Source organism: Actinia tenebrosa, unplaced genomic scaffold (assembly GCF_029948245.1).
Source record: "Actinia tenebrosa isolate PJP-AT-01 unplaced genomic scaffold, QUT_ActTen_1.0 PGA_scaffold8__29_contigs__length_14323225, whole genome shotgun sequence".
Lineage (NCBI taxonomy): Eukaryota > Metazoa > Cnidaria > Anthozoa > Actiniaria > Actiniidae > Actinia > Actinia tenebrosa.
This window is the reverse complement of record NW_028292585.1, coordinates 11108939-11121739: the sequence shown is the minus strand read 5'-3', so window position 1 is coordinate 11121739 and position 12801 is coordinate 11108939. Positions and strand designations below refer to the sequence as shown.

At 34.2% G+C, this 12801-nt stretch overlaps 1 protein-coding gene across 1 annotated transcript; it reads right to left on the bottom strand.

The window, feature by feature from the left end:
• Nucleotides 1-3655: 3655 nt before the first annotated feature.
• On the bottom strand, nucleotides 3656-12018 carry LOC116305608 (polycystin-2-like protein 2). The gene is made up of 3 exons (XM_031715554.2): nucleotides 11308-12018; nucleotides 9882-10053; nucleotides 3656-5424 (listed from the first exon to the last, which is right to left on the bottom strand). Exons 1-3 carry the CDS (start codon nucleotides 12016-12018, stop codon nucleotides 3875-3877), a joined length of 2433 nt encoding a protein of 810 aa, XP_031571414.2. The 3' UTR covers nucleotides 3656-3874.
• Between the last annotated feature and the right edge of the window lie 783 nt (nucleotides 12019-12801).

Here is a 12801-nt window from a genome sequence, read left to right as displayed (position 1 = left end):
TAAACATTTTTACTGCTGGAAAAAAGTTTCCATGGAAACAATAATAATTAGAGCCACAGTTATACAGGATATTATCAAATATTGCTTTTCAATCTATGTCTGGAACATTCGTATCCTAATAATTGTTTCAAGATGTTCAATTCATATATTGAAAATTTTTTGAATGCTCGAACCTGCTATATAATAATATTTGATTTCAATTTAGAACAATAGAAGGATAGAAAGAAAGAAAAAAAAAAAAAAGAAATATAGATCCTGTAATTCGCAATTTCAAGTTTACTATAGAATGATTGATCATGGATCCATCAAAAGGACATTTACTGATTTAGCAGACTGGCCCATTCAAATAACTATTGTCTTATCATAATTTGACTAGAAAACCATGATGATAACAGTCAAAGCTAAAACTAATATTTAATTCAATGTCACACATTCTGCCGGATGCTAACTCAATTTTATTCAATTTAAAAAAAAATCTATTTCATTTGAGCTGAGGATTGAGAGCTCGAGATACTTTGTGAGTGCCAAATAAATTGAAATTAAGTGTTCAACGTCAATCCAGGTTTATTGCAACTATCGCAAATGTTATTGTGTAAATCCCATTCTTATCGATATTAATATATACTAGTATAATTTCAACACCCTTCAAACAACTCATGTATACCTCTTTATAAATCTTATGATCCAATGAGATCTATCAAGACCTATCAACTTCCATTCTATCTTCATGGAATAATTACAGCAATATATATATATATATATATATATATACATATATATTACAGTAAAAACTGTGGACTAAAACATATAAAGTCGTGAGTGGGTGTGGACGTCAATATTTATCTTACTTTTAATAAAATAATCTTACATTTTTAGAAGATTCTAGGACTTTCGCAAGAAATTACAAAATATGTAAGTTATAAAGTCATTTTCCTTAGTTATGGAACCACCTCAAAAATGCTTTTTTTTAATGTTATTGATTACCAGATATTTAGAAAGGTATTTCAACTTAAAATTGCAAAATAAATTTGAAAATGTAGAACTGAAATTCTTCAATTATATTTTTGTATTTTTAGTTTAAAAAAATCACATTCATCGACATCCAATCAAATACCTGTAACACGGCTAAACACGGGTAGACACGGTAACGCCAAGGTCACGGCAGTGTCAGACCATTCACATTGCGCGAGAAAATAGTCAGCCAATTAAAATTTTTGAAAGCATCACGATCACGGCGAGGCAAGCTCACAGTAAGGAGCTTTTCGAAGTCAAACAAAATGACTTACATTAATTATTAAGGAACTAAAAGCTAAGTTAAAATATTAATACCAAAGGATAGTAAAACATAATGATGAAGCTGGAAATTCAGAAACTTTGACCTCAAATCTTTTGGTCGCATCTTTTTTGTGGTTTGACATGAATACGTATAAAGACTACTCGTGTGGTAGAAAACGCAGGAAGCAGTTCTGTGATGTCGGTAGCTTTTTACCAGCTTAACTCAATAAGGACTACGCAGATGAGTGAGGAAAAAGCAGCTTTTACTATCGTACCAAAAATAGATCTTACGTATAATTAGAAATGCCGAGAAAACTTGGATGATTATTGCAATTCATCATGGCACACTCACACTCACCCATGTATTACGACCATTTTTCGAGTGCAATTACAGAGCCATATACAAGGTCTGTGAAGCGGTTTTAAACGTTTTTTTTTTTTTTTGCTGATGCCAGCGCGAGGAAATTCTCTCCTATTTCATTGTGCGGTTAAAGTCAGTGGTTTGGGCTTAAGTTTGCTGGTTTACAATAAAAGACAATTTTCCCGACATTTATTTCACGATAAAAAGTAGACCAAAACACGTTTCATACCGTTTCTAATCTAAGCAAAGAAGATCTCTTTCCTGCTGGCAAATTCTCACTTCCTTTTCTTTCTGAATTACGGATTCTGATCCAGGGAAAGAAAAGAAAAGGAGACTATGCCAGCTGGGAAGAGAGTCTCCATTGAAATCCAAAAATGAAGGCTTTGAATTCGAATTTCTATTTAGTTGCCTTCGGCCAAATTATGTTTTAATCTAGAGGAATCGCATAAAAACCGAGAACAGGAGAACATTCTAGAAGGGCGAAGGAAATAGAAGTGTTCATAATTATTTTTGTCGCGGTTATTTCGAAGGGCGAAGATTATTTAAATCTATTCTGGAAACAAATAGCTGTGAATTGATAATTATGGCTATTGTTTTATTACCGCTCTGGATTACTGTGGTGCAAATACTAATAAAGTTTCATGTAATAACATCCCAATCCTCCCGGTTGATGATAACAGCAATTAGTTCATGAGAAGCCAACATTATACAGATCACTGATCTATTTTTTAAATTTACTTTTATTCATTGCTTTTAAATGTGACTTGATAACCATTGCGGTTTTATCATCTCTTTTGCATTGCGACTGCTTCAGCTCAGTTCACTGCAAGAACCGATTTGAAACCCAGGCTAAGCTATCAAAAGGCTTGTGAAATAGGTCAAAAGGTTTGTAAAGCTTTTTTTTTTCAAGGAACAATTGTTAGCCTTAGTTGGATTCATAAGAGCGTGGAAGTATTAGGTTGTTTTTTGACTAAAAGTACCAACATGCAGCACGCTGCGTGGGGCTTCTTTTTACATTACATCAATTTACCCGTGTTTTTACTTTTGAAATTAAGGAACCTTAATTTTTTTGACACTTTCTTCATACTAATTGAGCTGTAATCTTTATCTAATAATTTTAGAGCCTAAAACCGTTTTTTAAACAGTACTTCACCGATAAGAACTAAGATAAAAGTATTTCAGTGATATGATCTCGATTTCAAATGAAAATCGCTACATACATTAATTATAAGATATCGATCAGCTGGGACAACAGGAAGCACCAACTTTCGTTCAGTCTGGGAACCTCTGTGTGTAAAATTTCAAAAGAAGGGAATTGAAAAGGGAAAACGACTTGGAAAAAAATCGTTTATTTTACGTTAAGTACTTATTTCAATGTTCTTTTTGATATGATTACTGTAGTTGATTAATATATATTCACTGGGTTGTTCGAGCTCATTGAAGTCATCTAGCTGCTCGAATAACGAACGGCGAGGAAAGTCGTATTTGACGGTTTTTCTTTTTAACTTTCTTGACATGATAAAAAAATCGTTGAATAGGTATTAATAATGAGAGTGAGTGTCACTGTGGAATTGCAAAAGTGTTCACAAGTCTACATAGTCTAACACAATGGCTATAAAAACAAACATATGTCATTCAAACTTCAATTTGAACATACTAACTGAAGAAACCAATAATAGAAAGCGTCCCAGTATTTTACCATATCTACTATTTCTCTACTGGAAGTTCCCGATTAGATCATATTTTTTTGAAAACTATATAATTACCCAAATGCCGGCAAGTGGATCATTCTACAAAACCAATTAATTACATTTTTTGCTTTCAAAAATCACATAAAGAAGAAGCAAATATCCTACAAAACATTTTTTCTACTTATCGTGTTTGAACTTAAAATATGAAAGAAAGAAAGAAAGAAAGAAAGAAAGAAAGAAAGAAAGAAAGAAAGAAAGAAAAAAAGAAATAACGTAGATTTTCAGATTATTTTTATTAAATTAAGCGTATAATTATATAGAGTCCCTTGCAAAATCTTTTTTTGTTTTTTTTTCTCCTCCTGAAATTTAAAACGGAAATGGGAAAGATTCAGCATTCAAAGGAGGCAGTCACCGTAATGCGGCTTATACTATGGATATTGCAGTTGTGCAGCTGATGATGATGATGAAGATGATGATGATAATGCTGATGATGATTACCTCAAGTAGCATGCCTTTTATTGCAAGTTCTTCCAGCTAACAGCTTCAGTTATGGTGTTATTTCAACATCAGAAATAGAACGTTTGAGAATACTACTAATTTCTGCTAAACTGCCTCTGATGTCGTTTAGCTGAACATCTTCATCGTAGGATTCCCTTTCGTGGCTGATGCAGGAAATACAGTCGAAAGTAAAGTCTATTGAAAGGGTCTCTCTGGAGCCGTGACTACATACTTTCAGCATTTCCCCCTCATTTCCATTCCTCAAATCGTCGTACTCCCTTGGTCTGCATCTAACGTAGACTTCTCCCTTGTGCGAAGGCACTAATGTTTTCCTTAAAATTTTGTTAATTTTTTCCTGACCGGAAGCAACCTTCTGACCTAGATGGCTTTTCATAAATATTCCAAATTTCAAATCATCAAGATATTGTGGATCAACGCATTTTCTTGATGTTTTGAAGCTTTCTAATAGGATAGAAAGTAATATGTTTACAAGTATCACAGAGGCGAAAGCTGTGTAGAAAAGAACAAATAATGGGCCAATAGGACTTTGAGAAAAGTTAATATCTTTCTGATATATTTTTCCACCAACCAAAAGCTGGAGTAATTTACTCAGCGCCCTTGGTAAGGATGAGAAGTCGTATGAAAATCTTCCAAATGCCAATGTCGCCATGAAGCCCAAACCAAGCATGACAATCAAGAACAAAACGCTAAAAGAACAAATAAACTTGGCTGATCTTTTCAAAGTGTTGTTCAGCTGGCAAACTAGTGGGTTGTAACGTATTAGGCGGATTAGCTTAATCGTAATGATGAAAATGACGAATGACAGAACAATTGTTTCTAGATCAGACCACATGACGATGTAATCAGCGCTTGACGTTTCAAAAGGATTCACTTGCAATTGAGCAATGAAACTGTTGGTATATTTTTCCTTAAAATAAAACATTACGATCGCACATATTATGCTAACTATCTGTAGCCACTGAACCAAATTCCAGATATCTTTAAAATAGCTACGGCCATTTTGATATATGTGGACACACTCAGAGACCATAAGAGCTATGATGATAACCATCAATAAAAACTGACACATTTGAAGAAATGATAAAAGTGAGTTGTTAGTTGGCGAGTAGACAGTTATGGTATCAATTCGATTTAGAGCATTCAAAGAACCCGAGGCCAATCGCTCAAACAAGAATTTAACTGTACTAAAAAGCGAGGTTGCTGGGTTAAACAAAGTAAATTCTAGAAAGAGGGCGGATGTGTACTCGTCTATCCATTCGTTTTTTTGTAGTTCCCTGACCACGTCTTTTGCTGTAGCTATTTTGTATCCAAGATCAGCAACAAAACCTCCACCACCATAAGCAGTTGTAGTCCCCCAAAACGGTAAAGTCTGAATTTCATTAAAGTCTCTGTATCTCCATGGTATCGGACAGAGTTTCCCAATTTCAAAGTTGGAAAGATAAGCCGTTCGGTTCTTGAATACTTTCCATTTCGGTAAGTTGTAGGGACTGTTCTGTTCGGTGAACATACTATACTGTGGGATGCATCGTTGAAAATTTGATGCCATGTCTGGACGAATTTCCTTCAAACATTCATTACCTAAGTTAAAAAGATAGATAATTAAGTCTTTTAGTTGATGTTTACAAGATGGACAATGGAATGATTCATTCTATTGTGAGAAGCAAGCGTGTTTGCGTGATCCCTCATTCTTTACATGCTTATTATGCAATGACTGTGAGTGGCTTGGGTGACCGAAGAAATGGTTCCTACAATTAATTAGAGTCAGTCCATCCAGTTCTGGATCACACGGGAGGTTGTTATGAAGCATGAACTGAAGCGTAGGAGTCGCAAAAGGCGTACCCAATCAAAACCGAAAAAAAATATTTGTAATTGAAAGAAAAATATTTGATGCAACAAAATCTTCAATATAAAGCGCGCGCCTCATTACGCACACTCGCGCACGCTGATTAACAAATCAAAGCATGTGCTTACTTTGTGACATGGAATATCTTAAAAGCCTATTGTATTTAATAGAATATTCCTTAATCTATTACATCCTTTTTTGAAATCACAAGCAAATCCTGCAATCTGATTGGTTCCCTAGAGCAGTGATTTCAGCCAAAATTGCACCATTTTGAGCTCTAAATTGCACGATCATCTGATATGAACCAATCACGAGAGAGACATGTCATTTTCTAGCCAATAAGCCTTTTCATAGTTTAAGAATCGATTCCACTGCGCATGCGATTTTATCCCGAATTTCTCACCTTCTTTTGTTTAATTAAGAACAAAAGAAGGTTTAGACAAAAGAAGGTGAGAAATTCGGGATAAAATCGCATGCGCAGTGGAATCGATTCTTAAACTATGAAAAGGCTTATTATATCAAGGAATCCATTTTAGTGTTGAGCTCGCCGCTTCTTGCGAAAAAAATCCACCACAGCTCAAAACATTTTTCTGAAGAACAATTTTACAAAAAAAGCAGTAAAAAATGACTTAAAAAGACCAACTTAGCACTTAAAATTTTCAAAAGCATCTTTCTAAAGCCCCGTTTATACTAGCGATTTTTGCTGCGATTTTTTTGCGAATTTGTCTATAATAAATAATGGTAAAGAATTTACTTGTAAAGTTTTTTCCAAAATTTTCCTAGACGAATGTCTTTTCAATTGTTTTTTATATTTTACAAATATGTTTTTATCGGTAAATAAGTAATTTGTACATATATTTGTTATTTTGTATTCATAATCTCTTTATTAACGTTATTATAAATTGTATTATTATTATTATTATTATTATTATTAATAGTTAATTGAATTCTATCATTAAAAAAATATATATTTAAGCAAAAGAAAATACAAATTCTCCATACATCACGGAGTTCGATCGTTAGCCAATCAAATTTCGTGTAATAAACGCCAAGGAGGCAAATGTGAAGCGAGAAAGAATTGCTAGTTATTTTCAACATTTATCACTTCTAAAACTTTAAAACAATTACAAAGAAGTGTCCAAAGATTGAATAGAAATCTTAAGAAAATATTTCAGAATTGATTATCTTACGAAAGTGATCAAAAGTAGATAAAAAAGAAACGTGGTTTTGCTCAATTTGACAGCCAGACAGACTGACATGGCAGCGAAGTTGATTGTTTCGTCTTGACTCGAGAAGATATTGTGGGGTTGAAGAGCTATCGCTGGAAAAAGTTTGAAGCTGCTAACTGTTTCCTTGAAATACTTGTATTCCTTATCGGGCGGTGCATTTAAATCACGAGAAAGCACTTCGCTGAACAACCGAAGCTGTCCTGACGAAGGACGTGTGTTGTAGCTCCTGAGGGAATTCTCGTTGCGGTGACCAACGAGAGATTAGAGAGTTTTAGATTTACGTTCACGGCAAACGTGAAACGTCAGTTGACCATTTAAAAATTATTTTAAATAGCTTAAAAAATATCGCAAAAAAGTCCAAGTAGTAGAAAAACAAAAGAATATTTGTCTTTGGTGAGAAGGTTTGTAAAAGGTAAAGTAAAGTACAGGAAAACTATGAAAACGTGGTTACGTTTGCCGTTTGCGGGGAGAAAAAAAGTCAATCTAAAACTCTCTATTGTCATGATATTACGATCAGAAAGACCTGCATGAGACTATAGGGTTATGCCTGTGACCCTTACACAAGTCAAAATTTGGAACTTCGTCTTCAAAATAAATTTTTGGGGGCGTTTTTTTTCATCGAAAGAAACTGTACCGGGAAAACACGATAGTTGTGACGTCACAACTGTGTTTACATACCCTCATGCAAACCGCATGGCTATCAACCAATCTAAGCGTGCGTACTATTTAATTTATTTTATAAATATTATTATTATAATGACATTGAGATTATGAAATTTAAATCCTATAGTTTTTCATTTTATTTTTCTTTATCATTATCTTAAAATATTAAGCATTGGAACTTTAGTAGCTTTGGAGCGAGTGTTTTTTTTTTAAATAAAAAAAATAAAAAATAATTATTATTATTAAATTTAAATTATTATTATTATTATTATTATTATTATTATTATTATTATTATTATTATTATTATTATTATTATTAAGTGTTTCTCAAGAATAAGATTTTTGCTGAGCTACGTGGCTTCTTAAGGACAACCGAAGGACTAAACATACTTTAATTTTTGCTGTTTTCTCGGCACATGTGTGTGATCTTAACACGTTGAACAGAAATCGTAGAATAGAAGCAGTGAATGAGCATTGGCTGTATGGACAAAAGCCAGTTCATAACAACCCTTTTGGGCAGAATTGTCTTGCAATTTAATGTCGACAACAACTCGATAATCAAACTTCTGTTTAGTTTCTTACATAGTTCTGAAGTAGTATTAAAGCCAACAATGTAAGCTTGCTCAATTCAAGTTGTCAACTTGTTTTAAGAATAGTGCCGTTTTTTTACTTAGATAAATTGCTACGCAAAGTACTCAAGCTTTATTATATTTTCAAAGCAGAGATTCTTCTTACTGCATCGATTCCTACTACATGTAATGCCTTTTGGTCCTTAAAGTCATAGTTTTGGTCCTATAAATTCAGTTTAGTTTTGGATTGAAAGTTTTGGTTTTCAAAATGTGAATCATTGCTCGATCAGTAAGCTCATACAAGTTCTCTTGACAGCATGCTTGAATCCGACTGCTTGTAGATTGTAAGTCATGTGTTTTACAGAAAAAACGTCTTTAAAAAAAAAAAAAAAAAAAAAAAAAAAAGGTAATTGAACTTTTGGTCGTACAATTATGGTTTGAAATCAAACTCTTGCAATTACAAATCGCACTGCCACTAAGCGGTCGTGCGATTTTGTAATCGCGCGTTTGATTTCAGGCCAAATTGCACTCCGATCAGTTCAATTACCATTACACCTTTTGCTGTTCATTAACCGCAAAGGAATATTCAATGAAGCAAAGAAGCATTGTCATTAGAGCGAACAGGCATTCAATAAGGCGAACGGACTCTCAAGAGTGCGATGGAACTTTCATTAAGAAATTTAGCATTGAATTTGACAATCATGAATATGTTTGCGTGGTTTCATTAATGTTTTCGAACTTTCATTAGCGTTTTGGTGCAGACAATAAACCACAACACACATTCAATACAGTGTTTTGGACATTTATTTACGCAATACAATATAAGTATTCTTATTTTCTACTAGGAATTGTAGGATTTTAACTGTCATTCCATTTTTTTACAAGCCGTGAATATGACTTCGTACAAGCAAAGCGCCGTTAGGTATAAATATCAAGTCAGTTCTGAGTTTTTTAATCCCTCTTTTTTGGATGTTGCATTGGCTCAACAAAGAAACCAAATTCCAAATGAAGTCAGATAGCGTCTTGTGAGGGCCTATGAAGATCCACAGAAACGCATACAATGGTACAACCACATGCAAACATATCGTCCAAGATGTTTAAATAGAGAAGACATTCAAGGATAAGTTCACTTTTTTGTCTTTGAAAATCTACAGTCGTAAAAGCACAATATACTTATATTGTATTGCGTAAATAAATGTCCAAAACACTGTATCGAATGTGTGTTGTGGTTTATTGTCTGCACCAAAACGCTAATGAAAGTTCGAAAACGTTAATGAATCCACGCAAACATATTCATGATTGTCAAATTCAATGCTAAATTTCTTAATGAAAGTTCCATCGCACCTTTGATAGTCCGTTCGCCTTATTGAATGCCTGTTCGTTCTAATGACAATGCTTCTTCGCTGCAATGAATATTCCTTTGCGTTTAATGAACAGCAAACAACCACATGGTGTAAAAGTATCAAGGTCAGATTGTGTGTTAAGTGTTGGATGGTGGGCACAGACGAACAGCATCTCGTAAATTAAACATTGACAATACCCATTGGTCGTTAAACATTTAAATAGTGAGACGAAACTTTGATTATTAAACCAAAATGACTCCGAAACGTCGGATTTTTGCGTTAATTTTCATTTTAAATATATTTTCAAAATTTGACAGTGGAATAGTGTCGAGTAAACAAAGGTTTTTCAATGCCCTCTGATTGGTCTGCGATAAAATTAAGTATTTACCTGGTTTGATTCTTAGCTGTCGAAGGCGTGGCATTCCAACAAGGAACATTTTTCTGTTCTTTAAAAACCCTTCAGGCTCCGAAAAAGGTTGAGCATTATACCACTGTACCTCGAACATTTTTGGTATAGCTTCATCTTCAATCCATTTCCAAAACGATTTGTTGTCTTTTACCTGTTTGAAACAAAAGTTATATCAATTTCGAGTATTCAGTTCGCGCTGATGTTGAATGCAGACTGAGCAAATGACTGATTTCCAAAGAAAGAAAAAAATTTAATGCTCAGCGCTTTTCTCCAAGTCCAATAATTGTTTTCTTTACTCGGTGAATTGTTAATTGATTTTGAGGGATTTTTGCTACCTTTTTTCCGTTATTTTCCAAACGTCATTTGTAATCAACATCACACACAGTCACAGTAATCACAGTCCACTGTGCACACTCGAATACCTGCGCAAAGTTATGACATTTATTATCTGTCCGGAAAATTCTATCACTTTTTACTGTAGAAACTTAAACAACCAAAAGGGCATAACAATTAATGCCTTTGAATAAGGATTTCGTAGAATCTCAAATTTAGAAGCAAAATTATATAATAATTAGCAATAAAAATGTAGCCTAGCCTCAATATTGCCGCTCTTTGTGTTGCAGAAACAGAACTTGGGCTTCATGCTAAATTGCAAGCATTTTTCACAGTCTGTGGTACGTATTCGAGCATGCGGAGCAAGACACCCGGGCCCTTAATCAATTTTGTAAAGGGGAGGAAGATTGAACATAGAGTTGATATACAGTCAATGTCATTAACCTTCCACCGAAAAAAGACATTTACACATTTACACATTTAGTCATTTAGACATTCAGACTAAAAGAAATATCACGTGTTTTCTCGAACGTTCTGGCATAAAACAAACGCTGAAATACCATTCTCCATCTTAAATCCTCACTAAATGGTCAATGCATTCCGGATCTTCTATTCACGAGTTGAATTTTAAATTTAAAATTCAGGCTGACGCACACGAGGCAAAGAATACATAATGAAGCACGTGATATTTCCTTTAGTCTAAATGTGTAAATGTGTATTTTTTTTTCGGTAGACAATGTTAATGACATTGACTGTATATCTGAAAATGGGGTTTTTCGTATTCACTGTACACTAACAGGCAGTTTTTTTTGGCCGCGCCATAATTTTGTATCGAAAAAAGTTTCTTAATAAAGCTACTGAAAGCCCACGACCAGTAGGGAAGAACATTGTTATATGCTCGTTGCATATGGTGAAACATATCATTACAACTTTGGGATACAGTGCCTTACCTCCCCAAAATTTGCAACCATACTTTTAATTGAATTTGAATTTACAGTAGGGAAGAACATTGTTATATGCTCGTTGCATATGGTGAAACATATCATTACAACTTTGGGATACAGTGCCTTACCTCCTCAAAATTTGCAACCATACTTTTAATTGAATTTGTCACCATAAATCTATTCGTATCTCGGTTACCGTAGCAGACTATAAACAGCAGTAAGATAAAAAGCAGATATAAAAGGTACTCCATGATGACACGCTTCAAGGCAGATGTTTTGGTTGCCACATCTCTTGCTATGGCCAAGTCTTCTGTGGGTGGTATTTCTACTTTACGACATGAAACAAAGACACGTTTTTCAGAGATGTTGACCTCTTTATGATGATCTACTGGTTTCTTGATGATCATTGCTAGTAACGAAACTAATACGATAATTTTAATAGGCTGTATGAAAAGCACATCTTCAATGAAGGACATCATGATCGACGCTAACCACTGGTTAGCGATTTCTGCACCCCACATCAGACTGTAAAATATCGTAAAAGCGGAAGAAACTGCAGCACCAGAGATACACAGAAACCATGCAAAGAGTACAAATGGTTTTGAAATGAATCCTTTTACTTTCTTTTTAACTATGAGTAATTTTTCTTCTTCATCATCGTCTGCTTGATTTTGCTTCACATTCTCAAAAATTAAGACAATAAGAACACTTAGAGGAAGTACGATTATGCAACTTTGTAGGCTCGTTTTGATTCCTCTCACACTGACCTGGAAAGGTCCAACTAAAAATACGTCAGTAGGATTAGAATCAAATTGATAGAACATTGCATTGGTGACCATTGTGGCCATTAACACCAGGAAACAACACACAAGCCTCTGGCATCTGGTGAAAGGGCTGTGGATATTTCTTGTGAATACGGACAGCCATAAATGAGCGTTGGTAAATTGCTTTGCTGCTCTTGAATAGAAACGGTTTTTGAATTTTTTCACTTCCTTTTCTTCTGTAAGAAGAAAGTCAGCTGAAATTTTGTGATCACCTTTGTTTACTGCAAGCCAGCGATCAACCAAGAAGTACCAACGTTCTTCTTCATCCTCATCCGAAACAACCACGTCTTTGATAAACCAAGACGGATCTTCTCCAAAATTGTCGTGCCATATTTTTATCTTGAATAGGTCATTAAGGTTTGATTGAAGGTTGATATAGAATATATTGACACTTCCCCTTGTAAACAGTCTTTTATCTAAATGCATATTATTAAAATATATTGGTTCGGAATAATCTCCAACACTGTAGAGTATCATGCCAACGTTAGCTGTGGTACCAGATCCTAACCATACGCCAGTGTGTATTGATATCTTGTAGGTTTTAACGCTACTATTTTTGTTACCGGTTGTTTCTACTCCACAGTTCACAATCTATAAAAAATATAAATAAATAAAAAATAAATAAATAATAAGTAATAATGATAATAACGTCTCTGATTAAAAAAAAGTATGGATTACAAGTCTTGAATATACAGCTTTGCGTAGTGATTGGTAGAGCGGGGATCGATAATGAGGTTTACCAAGATCGGAAGTAATACCGAACGTTTTTTAATCCTGGATTTCTTCTTTTCTCTGATA

Coding starts and splice junctions, on each gene's coding strand:
- LOC116305608 (XM_031715554.2), bottom strand. CDS start 12,018: ATGGTCACCAATGCAATGTTCTATCAATTTGATTCTAATCCTACTGAC. Junction 10,054..11,307: donor TGGTTGCAAATTTTGAGGAG/GTAAGGCACTGT, acceptor TGTTTCAAACAG/GTAAAAGACAACAAATCGTT. Junction 5,425..9,881: donor ACAGCTAAGAATCAAACCAG/GTAAATACTTAA, acceptor TTTTTAACTTAG/GTAATGAATGTTTGAAGGAA.